The sequence below is a fragment of the Macaca fascicularis genome, chromosome 11, assembly GCF_037993035.2.
Source record: "Macaca fascicularis isolate 582-1 chromosome 11, T2T-MFA8v1.1".
NCBI classification, from domain to species: domain Eukaryota; kingdom Metazoa; phylum Chordata; class Mammalia; order Primates; family Cercopithecidae; genus Macaca; species Macaca fascicularis.
This window is the reverse complement of record NC_088385.1, coordinates 63,972,158-63,993,579: the sequence shown is the minus strand read 5'-3', so window position 1 is coordinate 63,993,579 and position 21,422 is coordinate 63,972,158. Positions and strand designations below refer to the sequence as shown.

At 57.4% G+C, this 21,422-nt stretch overlaps 1 protein-coding gene across 1 annotated transcript in view; it reads right to left on the bottom strand.

Annotated features, from left to right (window-relative positions):
* LRP1 (LDL receptor related protein 1) overlaps positions 1-21,422 on the bottom strand; it is an 84,725-nt gene that overhangs the window by 20,950 nt on the left and 42,353 nt on the right. Inside the window, exons 21-44 of the mRNA XM_005571292.5 lie at positions 18,678-18,860; positions 18,047-18,247; positions 16,337-16,582; positions 15,936-16,133; positions 14,805-15,009; positions 14,459-14,623; positions 13,577-13,821; positions 13,164-13,295; positions 12,629-12,856; positions 12,229-12,403; positions 12,044-12,138; positions 11,654-11,803; positions 11,333-11,473; positions 10,848-10,982; positions 8,608-8,739; positions 8,208-8,342; positions 7,902-8,031; positions 7,652-7,778; positions 7,116-7,267; positions 6,901-7,025; positions 6,198-6,575; positions 4,660-4,849; positions 1,166-1,370; positions 663-855 (exon numbers count right to left, since the gene is read on the bottom strand). Coding sequence (XP_005571349.1) covers positions 663-855; positions 1,166-1,370; positions 4,660-4,849; positions 6,198-6,575; positions 6,901-7,025; positions 7,116-7,267; positions 7,652-7,778; positions 7,902-8,031; positions 8,208-8,342; positions 8,608-8,739; positions 10,848-10,982; positions 11,333-11,473; positions 11,654-11,803; positions 12,044-12,138; positions 12,229-12,403; positions 12,629-12,856; positions 13,164-13,295; positions 13,577-13,821; positions 14,459-14,623; positions 14,805-15,009; positions 15,936-16,133; positions 16,337-16,582; positions 18,047-18,247; positions 18,678-18,860 — 4,266 coding nt within the window. The remainder of the gene's footprint in view (positions 1-662; positions 856-1,165; positions 1,371-4,659; positions 4,850-6,197; positions 6,576-6,900; positions 7,026-7,115; positions 7,268-7,651; positions 7,779-7,901; positions 8,032-8,207; positions 8,343-8,607; positions 8,740-10,847; positions 10,983-11,332; positions 11,474-11,653; positions 11,804-12,043; positions 12,139-12,228; positions 12,404-12,628; positions 12,857-13,163; positions 13,296-13,576; positions 13,822-14,458; positions 14,624-14,804; positions 15,010-15,935; positions 16,134-16,336; positions 16,583-18,046; positions 18,248-18,677; positions 18,861-21,422) is intronic.

The window sequence follows — 21,422 nt, the reverse complement described above, 5'->3', positions numbered from 1 at the left end:
GTGTGGTATGTGTATGTGGTGTGCAGTGTATGTGTGGTGTGGTGTGTGTGTGTGGTATGTGTGTGGTGTGTGTGTGGGGGTGTGTATGTGGTGTGTGGAATGTGTGTGGTATGTGTGGTGTGGTGTGTGTGGGGTGTGTGTATGTGGTGTGGTGTGTGTGTGGTATGTGTGGTGTGTGTATGGGTGTGTGTGGTTTGTGTGTGGGGTGTGTATGTGTCAGGGGTGTGTGTGTATGTGGTGTGTGGTGTATGGGGGGTGTGTATGGTGTGTTGTGTGTGTGTTGTGTGTGTGGGAGGGGTGTGGTGTATGTCGTGTGGTGTGTGTAGTATGTGTGGGATGTGTGTGTGGTATGTGTGGGGGGTGTGTGTGGTATGTGTGGGGGTATGTGTGTGGTATGTGTGGGGGGGTGTGTGTGGTATGTGTGGGGGTGTGTGGGGTATGTGTGGGAGGGGTGTGGTGTATGTCATGTGGTGTGTGTAGTATAGTATGTGTGGGATGTGTGTGTGTGGTATGTGTGGGGGTGTGTGTGGTATGTGTGGGGGGTGTGTGGGGTATGTGTGTGGGGGTGTGTGTGGTATGTGTGGGGGGTGTGTGGGGTGTGTGTTTGTATGTCCAGGCATGACAGGCAGGAGGGCGAGGCAGGTGGCGGCAGCCCCACTCACAGCTGTTGGTGTCGTTGGCCACGGCGATGATGCCCATGGGCTGCTGGGGGATGTCCACGCGCAGCAGCTTCATGTTGCTGCCCACGTGCTTGTTGGCCCGCTGCACTGCCCGCCGCACCCAGTCGGTCCAGAAAATGTGCTCCCCATACACGGCCAGCCCGAAGGGGTGGACAGGCTCTGACTTTAGGATCACCTGTGGAGACAGCGCCATCACTGTTACAGCATCGCTCGGGCCTCTCGCCCAGTCTCCACTGGACCACAGCCTGGCCTGGCCTCTGACAGCTACAGAATGAGGGCCCGCAGAGGCATCCTGCCATCTCCCTCATCTAGCTGATGAGGAGCAAGCTGGACAGGGTGGGGTTGCCCGAGGCTGGGGCCTGGAGGGACTCACCTCCTCCCAGCTGCTCCCACCACGTCTGTGCCTGGACGGTCTCAGCTGATGGCTGACCCTGGCCCTGGCTTCCCCTCAGCCGCCCGCCAGCTCACCCACCCCGCAGACTCACATAGCGGTGGGAGCCGTCATACTCGCACCGCTCAATCTTGTCCAGGGTGGCGTCAGAGAAGTAGAGCTTCTCGGCACGGTGGTCGATGGCCAGGCCGTTGGGGGTGCGGATATCCTTCTCGATGAGGGTCAGGACATTGGCTCCCGAGAGCGCTGCCCGCATGATGCTGGGATGCTGCTCATTCCAGTTGGTCCAGAACATGAGGCTGGGGGAAGAGGGTCCAGGGATCAGGAGGCAAAGCCTGAGAGGCTACCACAGAGGGTACAGGCCAGGACACGTAGGCACCTGGAACCCGGAGGCCCGCCAAGGCAAAGCAACCTCAGAGTCATCGAGGCCAAGAGTGCCCCGACGCCCACAAAGGGCCCCGCTATTGCAGAGGCAGTTCTCACACGAGGGCCAAGTGTGAGATATTCACATTGCAGTATCTGGGCAGTGACCGTCTACTTGCTAAGAAGAGAGCCAAGTGAGACAGGCTCTGGGGTTCCAGCCCTGGCTATGCCACCACCAGCTAGGTGCCCTTAGGCAACTTGCTCAACAGCCCTGTCCCTCAGTTTCCTCCTCTATGAGGTGGGGATGGTAGCACCACCTGCCTTGCAGGGTGGTTGTGAGAGTGGAAGAAGTTAATCTCCATCTTAAGGACAGATGGCACACGCTATGTGAGTATTTCCCAGGAGTTTATTCTTAACTGCTCTCTTCTGTGCAGGGAGGCTGGCTGTCTTCCAGATCATTCAGGAAGCCCTTGTGGAGCTGAGTGTGGCGTGTGTCCCTGGTCCTGGGGTATGTGGGTCCTATCCTCAAGGAACCCTCGAGTTCCCTTCTCCGTGCTTTGAGGCCTTTACATGTTTGGGGTTGGAGCCACCGTTCTGCCTCATAATGGCTCTGACCTCGAACGAGCCTGTCACCCCTCTGAGCCTTGGTTTCCTCTCAGTAAAGGAGGCAATGGGAACAGCCAGCCCCCAATTATGCTGTGCTCCTTGTGGGGTGGAGGAAGGCCTCAAGGCTGGTCAAGCACTATCCTGGGTGTGACAGAGTGATCCTCGGACTACCGGCATTGGATGGTGAGCCCTGGGCCCTCAGTCCCAGAGCTTGTCACTCAGCTAGGACCAGGGCGGGGCAGGGGACTCCAAATTCTCTTGCTCCCAGGCGATCTTTATGCACAGTGGAGTCTGAGACCACCAAGCCACATGAAAGCCAGCTCCATTCTCCAGTTCCCTAACAGGACCTGCCCCTGCCCCAACCCGTGCCTCTGGCCCCCTCCCACCTCCACCCCTCACCATTCTGGCCACAGATCTCTCCTCTGGCCTGTGAACTTGTCTCCTCATACCTCTCCAGGTCACACCCTTCTTGCCCACCCCCAGCGTCTCCAGCACCATTGAACTATCGCGCCTTCTGCTGGGCTCACATAGGAAAATGGTGCTGCTCTGCCCCTTGGGAGACACTGGCTGCCCTGAGCCTCCACGAGCTCATGAGAACTCTGATCTTAAGGGCCTCATCCTGGAGGACAGCAGGGGTGTGTGATGGCTCTGGAATCGGGATGTAAGTTGGGAGGGAGGCGGCGTGTCCCTCTAGCCTCCACAAGGGAGAATGGGTCTCGGGGCAGCGACCGGTCATCTTCCTGGCTTGTCAGGATTCGACTTGGCCTGTCAGTCCCCACCAGGGACTCCCACACCTCAAGTGAAACCACTCACACCTGCGGTGAGAAGTGGCTTTCCTCCTGGCGTCAACAGACTCCTCCATGTGACACAACTGTGGTCTGGGTGAACCTGCTGCCCAGGAATGTGGCGGGAGGGAAGACAGAGGCTTTCCTGGGGCAGGTGCTCAGTGTCCAGCAACATGGCAGGCCTTCTAACTATCCGACTGTGACTCCACAGGGTCATCAGTGCTCCAGTGCCGACTGCAGGGAGGGCTCAGGGGGACGCTGGGGTGTTGGAGTCTCCACTGGCCCCTGCCCCCTCCATTGGGGTCCACATCGGCTCCTTCCGATTCCCTGAAAGTGCCTGCTCCTTCTGGCCAGGAGGAGGGCCCCTCCTGCCGGCTCAGCTCTTTCTCCTGGGTGCTGGGACCATGCTCCCATTCAGCCACTCCTGCCATCCTCAGATGTCGGCTCACATGCCTCCTCTTCAAGGACATGTTCCCTGACTTGCAGGCGGGGCCAGTCCTCAGCACACAGCCACGAAGCTCTTCATGACGCCCCTCGCGCTCCCCGCTGGGTCCTCTGCACATTCTTTGCTCTCAAAAGCCACTCGCTGAATGTGCAACAGAATCCCCTTGGCTCATAGGAAAGGAGCTTGGTGGGCAGCCAGGAGGACATGTCCTCTGGGACGAGAGCAGGGCAGCCCTGCTGGACCCTCCATGGAGCCTCCAGACTCATGAGGGACAGGCCCTGAGGCCATCCCCAGGTGAGGCAGCCAAGGTTCATGAAAGCGGGGACTGGACCTTCGTCATCAGCTGCAGACGTGCCAGACAACAGAGGCAGGAGGAAACAGAGGGCCCTTGAACCAGGTTGGATGTGACTGACACTGGGGTACAGGTAGGGGGAATCTGGGTTTGGGATGCTCACATATCTATACAGCTGCTTTGGGTTGTGTTTACTAGTTTCCTAGTAAAGCTTTCGAAAAACATTCCAAGCACTGCTGAATTGGGGAAAAAAATGTTGCTCACATGTGGGCCAGGATCCCTAAGGCGAGGGGGTGGCTCTCACTAGAGGCCCAAACAGCCAGGATGAGGGCTGCCCTTGTGGAAGAACAGAGCAGGCCGACTGCGGGTGAACCCCCCAGGGGGAGTACTCACCGCCAGGTGCTTCCTGCCACCTGTCCTGGCTTGTGCTCCTAACTCCTCCGCACCCTGACCTCACTTCCCGGCTGGGTTCAGGCCTGCCTATGTCCCATGGTGTGCAGAGGTCCCCTTCTGTCCTCTCTGTCTTGAATTTGTCTTTCTTCAGGCTTTTGCTCAAAGCACTTGCCCTGTCCAAGCTGGCCTTCCTTGTCTTTTCCAATTCCAGACTCTGGGCCAATCTACTGCCTTCATGAGACCTGTGGTCACCCGTATACAGCCCTGTGCCAGTTACCATTGCTTCCCACAAGTATGACTTCTCAACCCAGCTAAGTGGCTTGAAGGCCCAGCCCGAGGCTTCCATACGATGGGTTCAACAGACATTCTTTGCCTGAAGCTTTGGATCCCAGAGCTAGAGGCCCTACCCTGTGCCTCCAACATGGTGTTCTGATGAATGAATCAACCACAAAGGCAGAGCATCCCCCACAGTCCTCATGCTCCCCTTGGTGCAGGCAGCTGAAATCTTAGCCAGCTTGTACCACAGAAGAGGAACCTGAAGCTTAGGAAGCTTTTGCAACTCCCCCCAGATCACACAGCAGGGAAGGGTGGAGCTCAAGTGAGGGCTTGCCTCTCCTGCACCTCCACCTGGGTCTGCCTGGGGAGTTTCTGCCACCCCAAGTCCCACCTCTCCCCACTATCCCCATCCCCAGGCAGCAGCTCACTTCTGGCACTCATCCAACACGAAGGCCCGTGGGTGGTCATCTCCGGACATAGTGATGACGGTTTCACGCTCGAAGGCCCCTGGGCGGGTCTGGTCCACTGTGTGGCGTGTGATGGTGGATGTCGTGTAGCTTGTCCAATAGAGAGTGTCCCAGCCACGGTGATAGGCCAGGCCTTCTACGGAGCCCACATCTGTGAAGAGACAGGAGAAGCCATTGGGCGGGAGGGGGCCAGAGGGCAGCCTGCACAGGAGCCATGGGGGACAGCCTGGGACACGTGCTGTCCTGGCTGGAAGGGGACGTGTGGCGTAAGGGAGTGCATGAGGTGTAGCAGAGGGGGCTCAGGGGCACCAGGGTCTGACTCATGCCCCAAACCTCTCCTGTCCTCACCCAAATGACCTGTGGTCACCTCCCAACCCTCTCCCTCGGTCTTCTCACTTAGGGCGATCGGGATTCCTGGTGTGGTTGCACTTTCCTGGAGCTGTAGTTCCGCTGAGTTGAGTGCAACATAGATTTCAGTAAATCAAAGCCTACTTGGGCTGTACCGGGGAGCCCCCTACTTAAAAAGACCCTGAGCTGGATTGATTATTTTATAAAGCAGACATCTTAAACTCAGGTTAAAGAACCAAGGCACAGTGAGAGACACAGCTGAACAGCAGTGTAAGAGAAAAGACTCGAGCGTTAGTGGCTAAAAGTGATGGTGGCTGCCAAAAGGTCATGCTGTGGTATGATCTGCAAACAACCAGAGGGGAGGGGATATCCCTTCCAGGGGACTGGGGATTGATCTGCCAGTCTCTCCTGATCAAGCTGCGAGCATGCAGTACCGGGTTTAGCTTCGGATGCTACATTTTTAGACAGACATGTGGGCTGGACTAAGTTGCAGCAGAAAATGTCCCAGAGAAGGCTGAAAGGACAGGTCTGAACATGCAGCACCTAGTTCGGCGCCTGGCAGGTCTTTATGGACCAGCTGAATGAATAAATGAGCAAATGAATGAGTCAAAGGACCTGGTGGTAACCAGGCTGAAGAAGAGAAAATGTAGTGGGATGCAGTTTTCAAAGCTGAAAGGCTGTCCTATGATGACAGCCCTGACACTGTAACTGCTCTTTCCAGAGCACACACTCCATCCCCAGCATCACTGAGCTAGGCCTTCATGCGCAGCAGCTCAAGGAATTCTGTCTCACCATGCAGCTGAGAAGGCTCAGGTTTGGCAAGAGCAGGAAACTGACCCAAGTTACCGAAACCCCAAGGGACTGGAGCTCAGCCCCGTGTCTGCAGCCTGGGTTTGTGAGCGCTGGGCTCCACAGTGACCTCTGGCTTGTTCTGTGCAGCCCTGAAGGCAGAACTAGGACCAGTGGCGGGAGGAAGATGGGAGCCGACACTGACTCCACATCAGGAGTCATGTAACTGCGGGGGTGCAGTGGGAGTCGGCTGAGTTGCAGCTGCTGGGATTCAGGGTAGAGTGCCTGGCTGGGGTCTGAGAGTGTGTGCTGCTCCCTGCCCCACGTCCCACTTCCTGGGAAGACTTGGGGTCTGGGCTCACTCTCCACAATGGTGATCCTCCTGGAGCCATCGTCGTTGATCTGCTGAATGTTCCCAAAGTGGATGTCGCTGAAGAAGATGCGATTGGGGGTGCCCGGAGAGGTGCCTGCCCGGTAGTCAAAGGCCAGGGCAATGACGTTCTTCATGTGCTCAGGGTCCTCGAAGGGCTGCACGGGCGCATTGAGGTTGCGCTCATCCGACAGGTGGATGCTCTTGAGAATGGTGCGCTCCGAGTAGAGCAGGTAGCCGGCGTACTCGCGGCACGATGCTCCGTCTTCAGCCAGCATCCCGTGGGCACAGGCGCAGGCCCGCTGCCCACGGCCCCGGTACAGGCACAGCTGCTGGCACCCACCATTGGCCACCGCGCACACGTTCGTGCCTGGGGGAGGGGAGGGTACAGAGGGCAGGGCCTGCCTTGGGAAAGGCTCGCTGGTTCCTTTGTCATCCAGGCTTTGGCAAAAGTGCTGCCCTCTGCCTCAGTATTCCCAGCTTGGACGACCTTCCAGGGCCCAGAGCCCAATGTCTAGATCTGTCCCGGGGCACCTCAGCCTTTCCTCCCCATCCCTGGGTCTCTTGGGCCATCGGAAGGTGCCCCATGGGTCTAACTTGTCTCCTGGCCCTCTCACGCTGGGTTCCCTGGGGAGCGCCCTCCCAGGCCAGAGTCCCCCTCACCTCTCCACCTCAGCCCAGAGCCCCGGCCTCACCTTTCTGCCGGTCCCGGTTGAAGACTTTGATATCTTTAAGCTGGACGCCGATGCCGGTTCGCAGGGGCACGGAGTCTGTGGCATTGTCTTTGCTCCCTCGCTTGATAGAGCCGTTGGCGTGAGTCCTGAGGAAAGGACAGGTCACAAGCAGAGCGTCAGTGGAGCGGGGAGGGAAGGAACAGATCAGCTGAGGAGGCCAGGACAGAAGCCCTCACCTGTCACTCCAGTAGATGAAATCCTCAAACACAGACACTGAAAACATGTCCATGTTGTTGCTGGACAGAACCACCTCGCGGTTCTCACCCGTCTCCAGGTCGATCCGTTCAATCTTGTCTGTCCGTGCATCACACCAGTACAGCTTCCCATCCTACAGGCCAGAGGCACCCACCTCACCTCCGGGGCTGAACCCACTGCCAGCCCCATGTCTGGGGCAGCAGGGAGTGTGTGGGCCAGAGTGGGGCCCTCAGTTCAGCCTCCCCCCTCACTTCTGCCTCCTGCACACACTCCTGCCCTCTGCCCTGCTGATAAGGCAACATCCAGGCATCCTTCCCCTCCCCTACTCCCCACTTCTGAGCGACCCCTGCCCATCATCTCTGTGGTAGCAGGAGTCCTACTCTGGGTGCAGGGCTGGGCCGGGAGACCCCGTGACCTCCCTTGGGCTTCATGTCCTCCCAGAATGGGCTCATCACAGGGAGGAGGGGCCTGGGTCAGGGGTCTACCATCGGCTCCAGGGCCAAGTTGGCATGCGAACCTGGTAGTCCACTGAGATGCCATTGGGCCAGCTGATGCTGACGTTGACCAGCACCACACGTTCTGTGCCATCTAGCCGAGACCGCTCAATACGTGGATACTGACCCCACTCAGTCCAGAACAGGTACCTGTGGGGTAGAGGGGAAGTGGGGGGGTCAGTCCCCAGACCCTGGAGGAGACAGGGCCTCATCAGCATGGGCCATGGGCAGAATGACAAGGCCAGACCGGAGCCAGTCTGTCCAGCTCCTCACCCTTTCTCTGGGTGGACGGTGATGGCCCGGGGCTTGTCTAGACCCTGGGAGATCACCACGTAGCGGAAGGAGCCATTGAGCCGGGCGACCTCGATGACATCGAAGCCCTGGTCCGTCCAGTAGATGTTGCCTAAGGAGGGAGTTGGTGGGGCTCAGGGAGGTTGGGTGAGGACAGGTGGACCTGGTGTCCTCCAAGCCCCCAGGCACCCCTGCAGCTCCTCTTCCTGCTCCCACCGACTCCTCCTCCCCCCCCATCCCCCAGTCCTCTGCCACACCTCAAGCCCCACAAACCCACCCACTGCTCACCTGCGATCCAGTCCACTGCGATGCCCTCCACGCGGCCAATGCCATTGGTCACCACGTCTTCACGCCACGTCTGGTCCCGCTTGGCCCGGCTGATCGTGCTCAGGCCCATGTCCACCCAGTAGATGGTGTCATTTTCTGGAGTTGGAGGAGGTGACATGGGGATGACCAGTAAGGCAGGGGTAAGGCGAGGGGTCAAAATCTCACAAGGCTCAGGACAGAGGTGAGAGAGTGCCAGAGGGGTCAGGTGCTTGGAAGGAGAGGTGGAGTCGGGGTGGCAGCTGTAGCAAGTGCCCCACCTCGGGCCGATTCAGGCAGCCTCTCACTGGACCCTCAGGGCACACCACACTACCCCTAAAGCTCCCACGCCACGCCCAACTCCCTCCACCACTAAATGGCTCACCAGCATGGAAGTCGATGCCGACAGCCAGCGAGGTCCCGGACACTGGGACCAGGGCATCTGACTTGTCGTTGGGATCCAGAGGAATTCCCCTGATTCCTTCGTGCACAGAGTACAGGAGAAAGGAACCCACGCCTGAAACACAAGGACACTTAAGGCATGGGTATCGCCAACACTCTCCCCTTAAGCTTGGTTGCTGTCACCCTCCAACTGTTCTCTGCTTTTCCTTTGATGTCTTCCCCCACCATCATCCCTATCCTCCACCCAGCACACACACCCTAGCCTGAGGTCAGAGCATGGACCGGGAGGAAGCTCACCTGGCTGGTAGCTCTGGGGAACCACCTGCAGGACCCCTAGCCACCATGACAGGGCAGCAGAGACTCGGATTTCTCGCCTTGTGCTCTGCCCTCCTCCATCCAGAACAACCCAATCTGCACCCTGCAAGTCCCTTAGGGAAAGTCTGGGAGTTCAGACCAGACAATCAGGACTAGGTGACTCCAAAATCTAGACTTCCAGTTTGGCGCTCAGCCTGATTCTAGTTTCCTCTTTGTCCTCCCTCTGTCTGGTCCATGCCACACCCTCTCTCCAACACTTAAAACTCAACCCCATAAGGTCACTCCTAAGCCAGTCTCATTACCCAGTTATCCCATTTCTTTTTCTTTTCTTTCTTTTTTTTTTCATTTTTTTTTGTTTTGTTTTTTTATTTTTTTGAGATGAAGTTTCGCTCTTGTTGCCCAGGCTGAAGTGCAATGACGCAATCTTGGCTCACCGCAACCTCCGTGTCCCGGGTTCAAGTGATTCTCCTGCCTCAGTCTCCCGAGTAGCTGGGATTACAGGCATGTGCCACCACGTGCAGCTAATTTTGTATTTTTAGTAGAGACAGGGTTTCTCCATGTTGGTCAGGCTGGTCTCGAACCCCAGCTTCAAGGTAATCTGCCCGCTTCCGCCCCACAAAGTGCTGGGATTACAGGCGTGAGCCACCACGCTAGGCTTTTTTTTTTTTTTTTTTTTTTTTAATTGAGGTGGAGTCTTGATCTGTCGCCCAGGCTGGAGTGCAGTGGCACAATATTGGCCCACTGCAACCTCTGCCTCCCCGGTTCAAGCGATTCTCCTGCCTCAGTCTTCTGAGTAGCTGGGATTACAGGTGCCCGCCACCATATCCAGCTAATTTCTGTGGTTTTAGTAGAGACAGAGTTTTGCCATGCTGGCCAGGCTAGTCTCAAACTCCTGACCTCAAGTGATTGGCCTGCCTCGGCCTCCCAAAGTGCTGGGATTACAGGGATGAGCCACCGTGCCTGGCCCAGTTTTCCCATGTCTTGAGGCACCACTACCCATGCATCTCAGAATCCTCCCTTGCCTTTATCCCTTTGATACAGCATGTCCCAAAGTGAATCCCCAAATGGGCCCTGGTTGCTCAGACTCCATGAAAAGAAGAATGAAGGTCAAGCGAGTTTTGGAAAACCCCAAACACTTGAAAAATTTTTAGCACACATAAACATATTCAAGGCTCTGAGAAGTTCTGCAGCACAAAACACTCTTAAACTTTGTTCAACTCAGAATTTCTTTTGGTAAAATCTACCCACATCAAAGAGGGAGGCTCCTAGGAATGCACTTTTGGGAAATGCTGTCCCCCCGGCAAGCTCATAAATAAGTTAGCAGGTTCTTGTGAAATGGGTCTGAGTTTCATTCCTTTTCTTCAACCCTTGCTGAGCCCAGCCCAGGCCCATCATCTCCTCACACTCCGATTACTCCTGATAGCCTCCTAACTGGTTTAACCGCCTCTGTTTCTTCCCCACCACCAATGCGGTCAGGTTGATCTTCCCCGAACATTACTTTCCAGGCACTCCTGGCTGAGAACACAGGAGCCCCGCCTAGCTCACAGCCTTATCTCCAGGACTTCCCCACACTTTGCCCACCACTCTTGGCTGGGGCCCCCACACACACCTTACGTTATGTATAGTTCTCTCTCCTTTGAGCCCTGCATCCACATCCTACTTGTCCTATAAAACCCAGCTCAGAGCATGCCTCTTCCATGCAGCTGCCACTGATCTGCCTGCTGACATCTCTTTTTCCAAAATCCTGCTGGAAGCACTGGAGACTCATAGCCACTTCATGGTCCAGTGTCCCCTACACCATGAATGTAGTCTTCTCCCCAAGGTAAGAAGAGGAAGGTAGGGCTGTAGGGTAGGAGGAGTCAGGGTTGGGGAGCTGGGACAAGGCTGGGAGGAGAGCCAGGCACTGACCCTCACAGGCCTGCTGGCCACTCCGGAGGCTATAGCCGGCTGTGCACATGCAGGAGCGGGTCGTCTCTGACGTGGGCAGGCAGAGCTGGGAGCAGTCACCGTTGTTGACACTGCAGGGGTTGGTGCCCTTATGGTCTGGGGGCAGGTGGGAGGCAGAGGGAAAGGGTTAGGTGGCCCTCCTTGGGACTTCAGGGTCGGGCTTGGGCTGCTCAGAAACAGGATGGTCACTGCCTTTACCCTGGACCTAATGGGGGTCACCACCCCACCCGGTTCTCAGGTTTTCTGTCCTCCTGGGCCCCTGGCCTTATGAATAGGGCTGCTGGGAGCCTATAAGGTGCCTTTGTGAGAAGGAAACAAGGAGTCTCTTTGGGTGGTGGGTGCAGCCTAACCCACTTACTCCCTTGCCCCATGGACCTGCAGCCTGCAGCTCTGGAGCCTCCCCTGTTACCCCTGAGACCCCAGCGGCCGCCCGGCCTCACACCTACCCAGCTGGATGCTCTCGTCATAGACCTTCATGTGCATCACCAGGGTGGTGCTGTTCCGCAGGACGATGGAGCCCGAGCCGTCGGCCTTGCTGCATGTGCCCATCTTCTCTGACACCTGATCTGCCCACCACAGCTTGTCCCCTGGGGCAGCAGGAGGGGATGAGACCCTTGGGAAGGCCCCACACCCAGCTCTCCTGAAGGGCTCATTGGCCCTAAGTCATCAGGCCCCCCACGTGGTGAGATTCTGCCCCAAGCCAGCCTGTCTCCCAGGTCTGGCCTGGCCTGCTCTGCGTCATCTCTGTTTCACCCAGCAGCCCTCACCCATGATGGCCAGGGCAGTGGCCTTGCCCAGCTGGCTCCGCATGGCGTCGATGACCTCCAGCCCACTCCCATCCAGGTTGCAGCGGTTGATGGTATGGTTCCCGGAGCTGATCCAGTAGAGTTTGCTTTCAGGGAAGTCAATAGCCAGACCTGGAAAAGGGGGTGTCACTGCCAGGGAGTCTGGCCCAGGGCTGGGGATCCAGGGATAGGAGCAGAGGATGTGTGTGAGGATGTGTGGCTGTGCGTGGCGGGGAGGCGAGGGGGCAGGTGGTGAGAGCAGGCACTAAGCTGAGGCTCTGGGGAGGCTGAGGGGCACCTGAGGCACCCTGTGAGCACCTCCTGGTCAAGGAAGTAGGGAAGGGCTGTGGGGGTGGGCAGGGAAGCTCGTACCCACGGGGCCCTTCTGGCCACTGAAGAGCAGGGTGCGATTGCTGCCGTCCATGTTGGCCATGCTGATGTTGTCACCATCGGTCCAGTAGAGCTTCCTGGGGGGAGAGTACCAAGAGGGAAGGGTCAGCGTCTTCTTCTTCCCAGCCCCACACCCCATGCTCCCTGGCCCTGGGCCCTAGACTGACCCACGCAGAGGGTGGACGACAAGGCCATGGGGCTGCTCCAGGCCCTGCACCACTGCATTCTTGAAGGAGCCATCCAGCCGGGCCACATTGATCTGCTTCTTATTGGTGTCATAGCTTGTCCAGAACAGGTTTCGGGAGACCCAGTCCACAGCCAGCCCATGGGCATTTGGCAAGTCTGAGGGCACAAGCAGGGAGTCGGTTGTTGGGTGTCTGCAGGGCAGTGGGTCAGGAGGGGAGCCAGTGTGCTTTCTGGAGAAAAGGGATCAGGAAAGCAGGCTGGAGCACTGAGGGGCAACAGGACTGGGAGAAGGACCACTCGGACCAAGTAGACCAGGGTTGGGAGCAAGGGGTGGGTGGGAGTGCCCATGTCCACTGGTGGGCATCCAGGGCCGGGAAGAACCTGCAGAGACGACTGTCTCCACGCCTGTGCCATTGATGAAGGCCCGCTTGATGGCCTGTGTCCGCACGTCAGACCAGTACACACGCTGCTCACGGGCATCGTAGTCTAGCACTGTGACGTTGTCGATGTCGGGCACCGTGAAGGAGATGATGTAGTTGTAGTAGGGGGCATCCAGGTCCACACCTCGGATCTCCATCTGACGTGCGTACAGCAGGAACTTCTTAAACTCTGTGGGGCACGGGCTGGTCACTGAAGGCAGTCCCTGCCTCTGTGCTTCCCACCCACCTGGTTTCAGGCCCTGCCTTCTTCTGGATCTGTCTGTTTGCTACTGGCCCTTGGTTCCATGGACACACCCCACTGGGTGCAGCCTCCCTGGCAGACCTGTAGCCCCTTCTCACAGTGGCTGTCTCTTGAGCCTCTCCTATTGGGACCCTCCTGACTGGGACTCTGCCTTCGCGGACAACCAGGAGCCTGGGGCCTGCAGCCTTCCCTTCAGCCTCAGTTGCTCACTGGCTCTGGAGGGAGGGGCTCCTACCATAGCAAGTAGTTTTGTCCTTGTGGAGCTTCATGAGGTGGGGGCAGGCGCAGGACACGGTCCGGTTGTAGTTGATGAGACACAGGTGGGAGCAGGGGCCCCGGCCCCCATTGGCCTCACAGGGATTGGGAGCTGGGGGCAGGGTGGGGAAGAGAAGAAGCCAGAGAATCCTGTGACTTGCTGCTCCCTACATGGACCACCCCTCCCTCACCCACTCTCCTCCCCCTGTTCCAGCAGCCACTACTGCTAGACCCTTCTCTGCTGCTAGACGGTGCCTCTGTCAACAGCCGACCCACCCCTGCCGTCCCAGCACACTTGCTCCTGTTCTCACTGCCCTCTCCTCTCCTAAGAGCTTCTAGAGCTTCTAAAGAGGCTGCTGGCTCCCTTCTGGCTCGAGGCCCTGAGCCCCTTACCCATGGGCTGGCGGGAAGGGTGGTACACCTGCAGGTCAAAGGGCTGGGTGTTGGTCCTCTGTACCACAGTGACATTGTGGCCGGTCCACTTGTTGGCCTTAGCCAGCGTGTTTGTTCGCCAGTCAGTCCAGTAGACCTCCCCCCCGTACAGCGTCACTGCAAATGGGTGCGACAGGAACTCGTGTCCCCGAAGCACCTCCATGTGGCCAGAGCCGTCGTAACGGGCTGAGTAAATGGCATCTGACCTGAGAGCATGATGGAGCAGAATGAGGATGCCAGCCCGGATCTCAGCCCTCAGAGCTCTGCCCAGGCGCCCATCCTCTGGGCCCTGGCCACAGCCCTCCCAGTGAAGAGCACAGGACCGTTCCCTCCCCTAAGCCCAGCTGGCCAGAGCAGATAGACAGAATGACCAAGGTGTAAGAACCCAACAGGTCCAGGTTTCAGCTCTCAGGCCCCAATTCCCAAGCCACAAGGGAATCTTTCAGTCACTTCTCCCCAGGGCTGCTGTCAGCACTCAGGGCTTTGATGAAAGTCAGAAAAATGCACCCTCCCAGGGCAGACCAATTAGAAAGAAGTTTCCCCTCCCTCTGGGCAGACACAGCCCCAGCAGAGGGAACACAGGGAGCGGACAGGTGAGTGAAGAGGACGGTACAGTGTGAATAACCACAGCTGACGGCCCTGCTTCAGCCTCCTCTACCCGCCCCCTACCCTCAGCCCCAGTCTCCCCATGCCCCTTCGTCCTTCTCCTGTGCCCAATCCTTTGCCACCGTTCCTAGTTCTAGATCCCTTGGGCCTTCTCACCACCCTTGTCACCACAGTTCCCTCCCCACCCTGTCCTGGTGCCACAGACTTGGGCCTCCCCAGGGCATAGAGGGCACTGACCTGGCGTCAATCCAAAGGATGCGCTTCTCCAGGTAGTCCACAGTGAGCCCGTTGGGCCAGCCCCCAGAGCCGGTCTCCCGGTGCACGGTGCGGCGCCCGGCCCCACTCATGGAGGCTGCCTCGATGCGGGGCAGGCTGGCATCCCAGTCTGTCCAAAACAGGATCCTGGGGAGTGGGGAGGGGTCAGCAGGGCTAAAGTTGGGGCCCTTGGGGAGGGACTGTGGTGGGATCCTAGGTAGAGGGTGGGAGGAGGCAAATGGCACTGAGAAGTAAGGTGTCCCTGGCCAGGCTGAATGGGACTTCAGGGGGGCCATGGGGCCAGGAGAGGGCTGGGCAGGGTCCTCACCCATCCCGGGGATCCAGTGCGATTGCCCTTGGGTGCTCAATGTCACCAGCCAGCAGAGTGGTCCGGAGGGTCCCATCCAGCTTGGCCACCTCGATCTGGTCCAGGTTACTCTCCACCCAGTAGATGTTGCCTGCAATCCAGTCTACAGCCAGGCCCTCGGGTGTGGCCAGGCCGTACTGAATCACCACCTCAAAACTAGTCAGGGCTGGAGAAGAGAGGGCAGTGAAAGGTTAGCCTTTCCTGGGGAGCTGTGCATGAATGTGTGAAATCCTGGGAGCCCTCGATGACCCACCCTCATCCCTGGAACCTCTGCCAAAGTTTCTGATGTGCCCATATTCAAGAGTAGGACTCCTATTGTCTCCCCAACTTTTTTTTTTTTTTTTGAGACAGGGTCTTTTGTCACCAAGGCTGGATGCAGTGGCATGATCATGGCTCACGGCAGCTTCAACTGCCTGAGCTCAAGTGACTGCCATAAAGATTTGTCCACGCTAACACATTATGTGTGTGCCTCATTGTTTTAGAGACTGTTGCACAGTGTGAATATCATCACAGTTTACTTAGCCTCCCCTTGTTGATGGAAATTTGTAATGGTTTCAAGTTTTCCTTATTACAAACAATACAAACTTCTCTAGTAAAATGTGGCTCTTCCAAGTGTTTGCTCAGATGTCACCTTCTCAGGGGACCTTCCTTGACCACACAACTGAAAACAGCCTGTTTTGATCACTGCTTCATGCCCACTGCCCAGTGTGTACAGTGGGCACTCACTATCGCGTGTGACTGAAGGAAGTCTGGGGTGCGCCATGCTGCCTGGGACAGAAGGCAGGGTTCAGGTACGCCTCTTCTAAGTGGCTTTTTTCTTTCAAGCCTGCAATTCTAGATCTGGGGAGCAGAGCTCCAGGCCATTCCAAGGTAAGGGTGATCATTTTGTTAATTATCAGGCTGGCAGTTCTGCTGACGATAATTATGGGGCGTCAGGCATGGAGACCCACAGCAAAATCTAACCCAATTAACAGAAGTGTGGGGGATGGGGGAGCTAAGCCTCTGCTTTGGGGCCACTTGGATGGGACCTGTGCCCCTAGCGCCTAAGTGCTCCGCCTGTGTGCATCCCGCCTGGCAGCAATCGGTAGTCACCTCCGTTGTCCAGCAGCTTCCCGCGATAGATCTTGTCCTCCACCACGTCGGTCCAGTAGAGGGCGCTCTGGCTGAGGTGAAAGTCCAGGGCGATGGTGTTGCGCAGGCCGGGTACCAGGACGCTGTAGTCTCCTTTGTGAAGATCGATGCGCCGGATCTCATGCCGGTTGGAGAAGATGATGAAAGGCTTGAAGGGGTCTGGGGTGGGAGGGATGTGACGGGGTCAGCAGGGGGCTAGCTGCCTGCGTGCCACCCGTTTGGGCGCAGGCAGGTCTCTGCTGGTCCCGGCACTGGGGGCTAGGGTGGAAAACTCAGCCTTTGGCACCTGGCCGCCAAGCCCAACCCACTGCAGCTCAGAGGCCTGCCTCGGCCTGCCCTGCCACACCTCACTGTTGTCTCACCCAGGCTGCGGCAGCTCTCCCCATCAGGCTCCAGGACCCAGCCCTCGTAGCAGGAGCACTTCACGCTGAACTTGTTCTGGTCGCACTTTTGGCTGCATTTGAGATGCTTGGCACAGTAGCTCTGGATCTGGCAGGTGTGGTTGTCGGGCCCTAGCTCCATGCCCAGAGGGCAGGAACACACAATGCCTTCGCCAGGTGCCACTGAGCAGTTGTGGCTGCAGCCACCGTTATTCAGAGAGCACTGGTCTGGGGGAGGGGCAGGCAGGGAACAGACCCAGGGTCAGAAGCTGAGAGGAGGCAAGACCACAGCCCTGCTGGGCCAAGTCCAGGGCAGCCTGGACCAAGTCCTCGTGCCCTGCCTACGGCCCTATTTGTCTCCATTCCTGCTGAGCTTCAGCCCAAGACTTCCTGGGCTCCCTCAGGACCAGAATTGGGACCCCTGCACCCACCAGCTGGCAACATACCTCCCCTTCCCACAGGGAGCACTCCTCAATAGCTCTGTCTGGTCTCAATATGTCCCTCCCTTCTTGGGCCCAGGGCGGGGGCCCCAGCTTTTTGCCTCCCTGGGAGGGACCCTGGGAGGTCCTTAGGTCCAGTCTCCTTGTGCTGATCTTTCCTGATCTGGAGGGGTTTGGGGAGGGGTGCGGTAGGACCTATCCTGCCCTGGGTCCTTTGGCACACCCTGGAACCTGCCAGCCTGACGGACGGCCTGTAGGCAGTTCTCCCAGCCAGTCCCTGTGGCCTTATCTTCCACTCCTCCCTTCCAAGGAACTGGGGGCTCTGCCTAGCTAACAGGACCAGATAAGGCTGCTCTGCTCCTTATCCCCAAGTCACACCACATGGTCCTCCCTGACTCCCGGACTCCCCCAACCTTATTTCTTTTGGTTTTGAATGGGCACCCTCCTCCCCTTGCCTTTGTTTGTTTGACACAGGGTCTCGCTCTGTCGCCCAGGCTGGAGCACAGTGGCAGGATGTTGGCTCACTGCAACCTCCGCCTCCCAGGTTCAAGCGATTCTCCTGCCTCTGCCTCCCAAGTAGCTGGGACTACAGACATGTCCGGTTAATTTTTGTATTTTTAGTAGAGACAGGGTTTCGCCATGTTGGCCAGGCTGGTCTCGAATTCCTGAGCTCAAGTGATCTGCCTGCCTCAGCCTCCCAAAGTGCTGGAATGCCAGGCATGAAGCCACCGCACCTGCCCCCATGCCTTCTCACTCACTCTGCAAGTTCTGCCTGTCCTTGGGAATCCCATGCAATCCCCACATCCTCCAGGAAGCCTGCCCTGACCATCAGCACTCAATCCTGGTGTCTTCGTCTCCAAAAGACCACTCCACACCTCTCTGTGGTATGTATGTGGGCGAGGGGTCCATGTCTCCACAGCAGTTTAGGAGCTGTGCGACCTTGGCCCAGATCTGGGGGACCACTATGGAACCCCTCTGTGCCTCAGTGCTCCCATTTGTAAAATGGAGAGAACAGAGCTCCTGGCCCTCAGGGATGCCTTGTGGATAAACTGCTCTAATGGTGTGGCTCGCTCACCACAGCGCCATGGGGAGCGCCAGGTCCACACAGGCTGCTGGTGACCACTCTGGGTGCTGCTTGCCTGCCCGGCTGCCAGAGCTGCTCTCTCCTAGACTCAGGTCCCCCCCAGACTAGCCTTGGCCCAGACTCCTACCCAGCCACCCTCCCCACCCTTCTCCTGGGACCAGGTCTCACCGCAGAGCTCGCCCTCATCTGAGCCGTCGCCACAGTCGTCGTTGCCATCACACAGCTTGTCAGGGGGCAGGCAGACTGAGGTGTTGTTGGCACAGGGGTGTGAGGGTGGCCTGCAGGCCAGGGACTCGCAGTTCTCCTCATCTGAGTTATCCTCACAGTCGTTGTCGCCATCACACACCCACGCTTTGCTGATGCACCGAGCTGAGGGACAGGTGCATTATGAGGGCCCAGGCCTAGGGACTGGGGCTCCCCCTGCCCTTCCTTCCAGGCCCCATGGGCTTCTCTAATAGGGTCAGGATTGCAACGCTGTGGGGTCCACGAGGAACCCTGAGGCTTTTTGGGTCAGATTCACATAGGCAACAAAGAAGGCAGGAATCTGCAGCAGGAGGTGCTGAAGCTCAACTCTGGCAAGGGTTTTGGCTCCTGGGGTCCTCTGTGCCGGCCCTGGCCCTTCATGCCTTCCCCCACCCATGATACACAAGCTTCCTCTGGACTGCCTTTTGCCTTGCACTGTCCCCAGCCCCACGCCACACAGCACAGTGCCATCCCCCTTGCCGCTACTCTGCTCTCAACAGGGTCTCCTCCTGCCCACATTGTGCTGTTCCAGATGCCCTCCAACGCTCCTCTTCACCTGAGTCCTTGCAGCCAAACTTGACACTGGGGTCGCAGACGTGGGTCACTCCCTCACAGCTCTTCTCGTCGCTGGAGTCCATGCAGTCAGTGTCCCCATCACAGCGCCACCGCAGGGGGATGCACAGTCCATCCAGCCGGCACTGGAACTCATCAGTGTGGCAGCCACCAGGGGGCCTCGTGGCTGCAGAGGGACAGGAGAGGGCCTCAGGAGGGAGGGGTTGCCCAGGTCAGCCCTCCTCATCCCTGCGGCCTGCAACCCGCCCTGCAACCCCGGTATGCCCAGCCTGGGGCTATGAGCAGAGGCAGGCCTGGAGAGTCTGCTGAGTTTTGCTGACACTCCTTGGAAGCACCAACTCAGTAGTAGAGTCAGGAGGCATCACACCTCCAAGGGCCCACAATCATCTCATCTAATCCCCACATTGACACAGGAGATGTCGACTGGAGAAGCAATTTGCTAAGGCCTGAGCCCAAATGCCCACCACCTTAGCCTCTATTTCATTCATTCATGCCACAAATGTTTACTGAGTGCCTCCTGTGTGCCACGCACTGTCCTGGGGCCAGTACTGAACCAGACAAAGTCCTTACCCTCACAGAGCTTAGGTTCTAATGGGGAACAGAGACAAGACATAACCTATAAATCTTGACTGTAATTTCAGGTATTGATAAAGCTATGGAGATAAAGCTGGGTAAAGGCTGAGAGCGATGGGGGTGATCTGTCAGGTAAGATGCTCAGGGAAGGCCTCTGGGCAGAAGGCATGTGAGCAGAGGCCTGCATGAAGAGCGAGTGAGCCCGGAGGATCCCTGGAGGCACACTCCAGGCAAAGGGAACAGCCACTGCAAAGTCTCATCTCCGAGACAGGACTATGCTGGCACTTCAGAAAATGCCACACAGGCCGGGCGCAGTGGCTTACGCCTGTAATCCCAGCACTTTGGTAGGCCAAGGCAGGTGGATCACGAGGTCAGGAGATCGAGACCATCCTGGCTAATGCAGTGAAACTCCATCTCTACTAAAAATACAAAAAATTAGCCGGGCGTGGTGGCGGGCGCCTGTAGTCCCAGCTACTCCGGAGGCTGAGGCAGGAGAATGGCATGAACCTGGGAGGCGGAGCTTGCAGTGAGCTGAGATTGCACCACTGCACTCCAGCCTGGGCAACAGAGTGAGACTCCATCTCAAAAAAAAAGAAAAAAAAAAAAAGGAAACACCACGGCTGGAGTAGAGTGCAGGGGGAGGGGAGGGCAGGAATGCAGGTCAGAGGGGTAGGGGAGGGGGCCCTGCAGGCCATGCAGAGGGGCTTGGCATTCGTTCCAAGGGTGCAGGGAACCAGTACAGGCTCGAGGGTAGGGCTGGGGCAATGATCTGACTTATGTTGTCAGGATCACTCTGGCTGCTGTCCTGAGATCTGACTCAGGAGGCCTGGAGAGGAGCAGGAGCACTGCCTGGTGGAGTCTCACACTCATACACTCATGCTGCCACAGGCACCCTGCTCCTCCCCCTTCCCTACCCTGGACCTGGCTGATACTCTCATCTCATGCCGGGACTTTCAGCAGCAGTCTCTGAACTGATTTTCCTTTCTTGGGGCCCCTGAACCTCTTTTCAATCTAATCTTCCTCCAGGGCTGTGTTCCGAAATCATCTCCTACATCACAGCACCTTCCAGCTTGGAAATACTTCAAAGGTTCCCATGCCTCCCAAATCAAGCCTCTTACTGATTTACACACACCTGCTGTCATCATCTGCCCCCTCTGAGGACAGCCTCATTCCCCACTGTCCCTGCATGAGCCTTTCCCTCGGTTTGAACGGCCCCACCTGGCACCACTGTCACCCTACAGAAGTGCTCAATTTCACCCTGTAAGTCTTGACGACAGCATTCTCCAGACCATGCCATCCCCACTGGAAGACCCTCCCTCCCGTCCATTTACCTGTAGTCTAAACACAACTCCTCCTGAATGGTCCCAGATCATCCAGCTCATACCATAGTTAACAACTGCTACCAGTAGTGACATCCTGCTCCCCCACGCCAGGCCTCACATACCTCAGCTCATTTCATACAGGAGGATGCCCAGGCTCAGGGGAAGCAACTTGTCCAAATTTGCCCAGCTTATCTGGGAGGGGCAGGGAGCTCTTCTCACCACACCATGCAGCCTCCAGAGGCCCCTTCTCAGAACCCCAAGGGATATCACCTGTGCCCCTTACCCTCCCCTTCACAGAGATGGCCCTGGAGACTATCTCCTGAGCTTCCTGTAGCCTTAGCTGTCCTCCCTCTCAGGGCGGGGCTCAAGGTGGGCACTCGACATGGACCATCAGATTACAGTCTTTTCCTACTAGGGTGGGAATGTGCCCTAACTCTGTAAGGCAGAGGCTGTAATCTGATGGTCCATGGGTCAGATGAGGCCTGCAGGAAGAGTTTGGTCTGTAGTTTTTTTTTAAACTTTTTTTTTTCTTTTGAGACAAGGTCTGATTCTGTCACCCAGCTCACTGCAGCCTCAACCTCCTGGGCTCAAGTGATCCTCTCACCTCAGCCTTCTGAGTAGCTGGGACTACAGGCAAGTGCTAATTTTGTTTATTTTTTGTAGAGAAAGGGGTCTCACTATGTTGCCCAGGCTGGTCTTAAACTCCTAGAAACAAGTGATCCTCCTGCCTTGCCTCCCAAAGTGCTGGGATTACAGGTGTGAGTCACCACACCCAACCTTTTTTTTTTTTTTCCAAGATGGGGGTCTCACTATGTTGACCAGGTTGGTCTTCA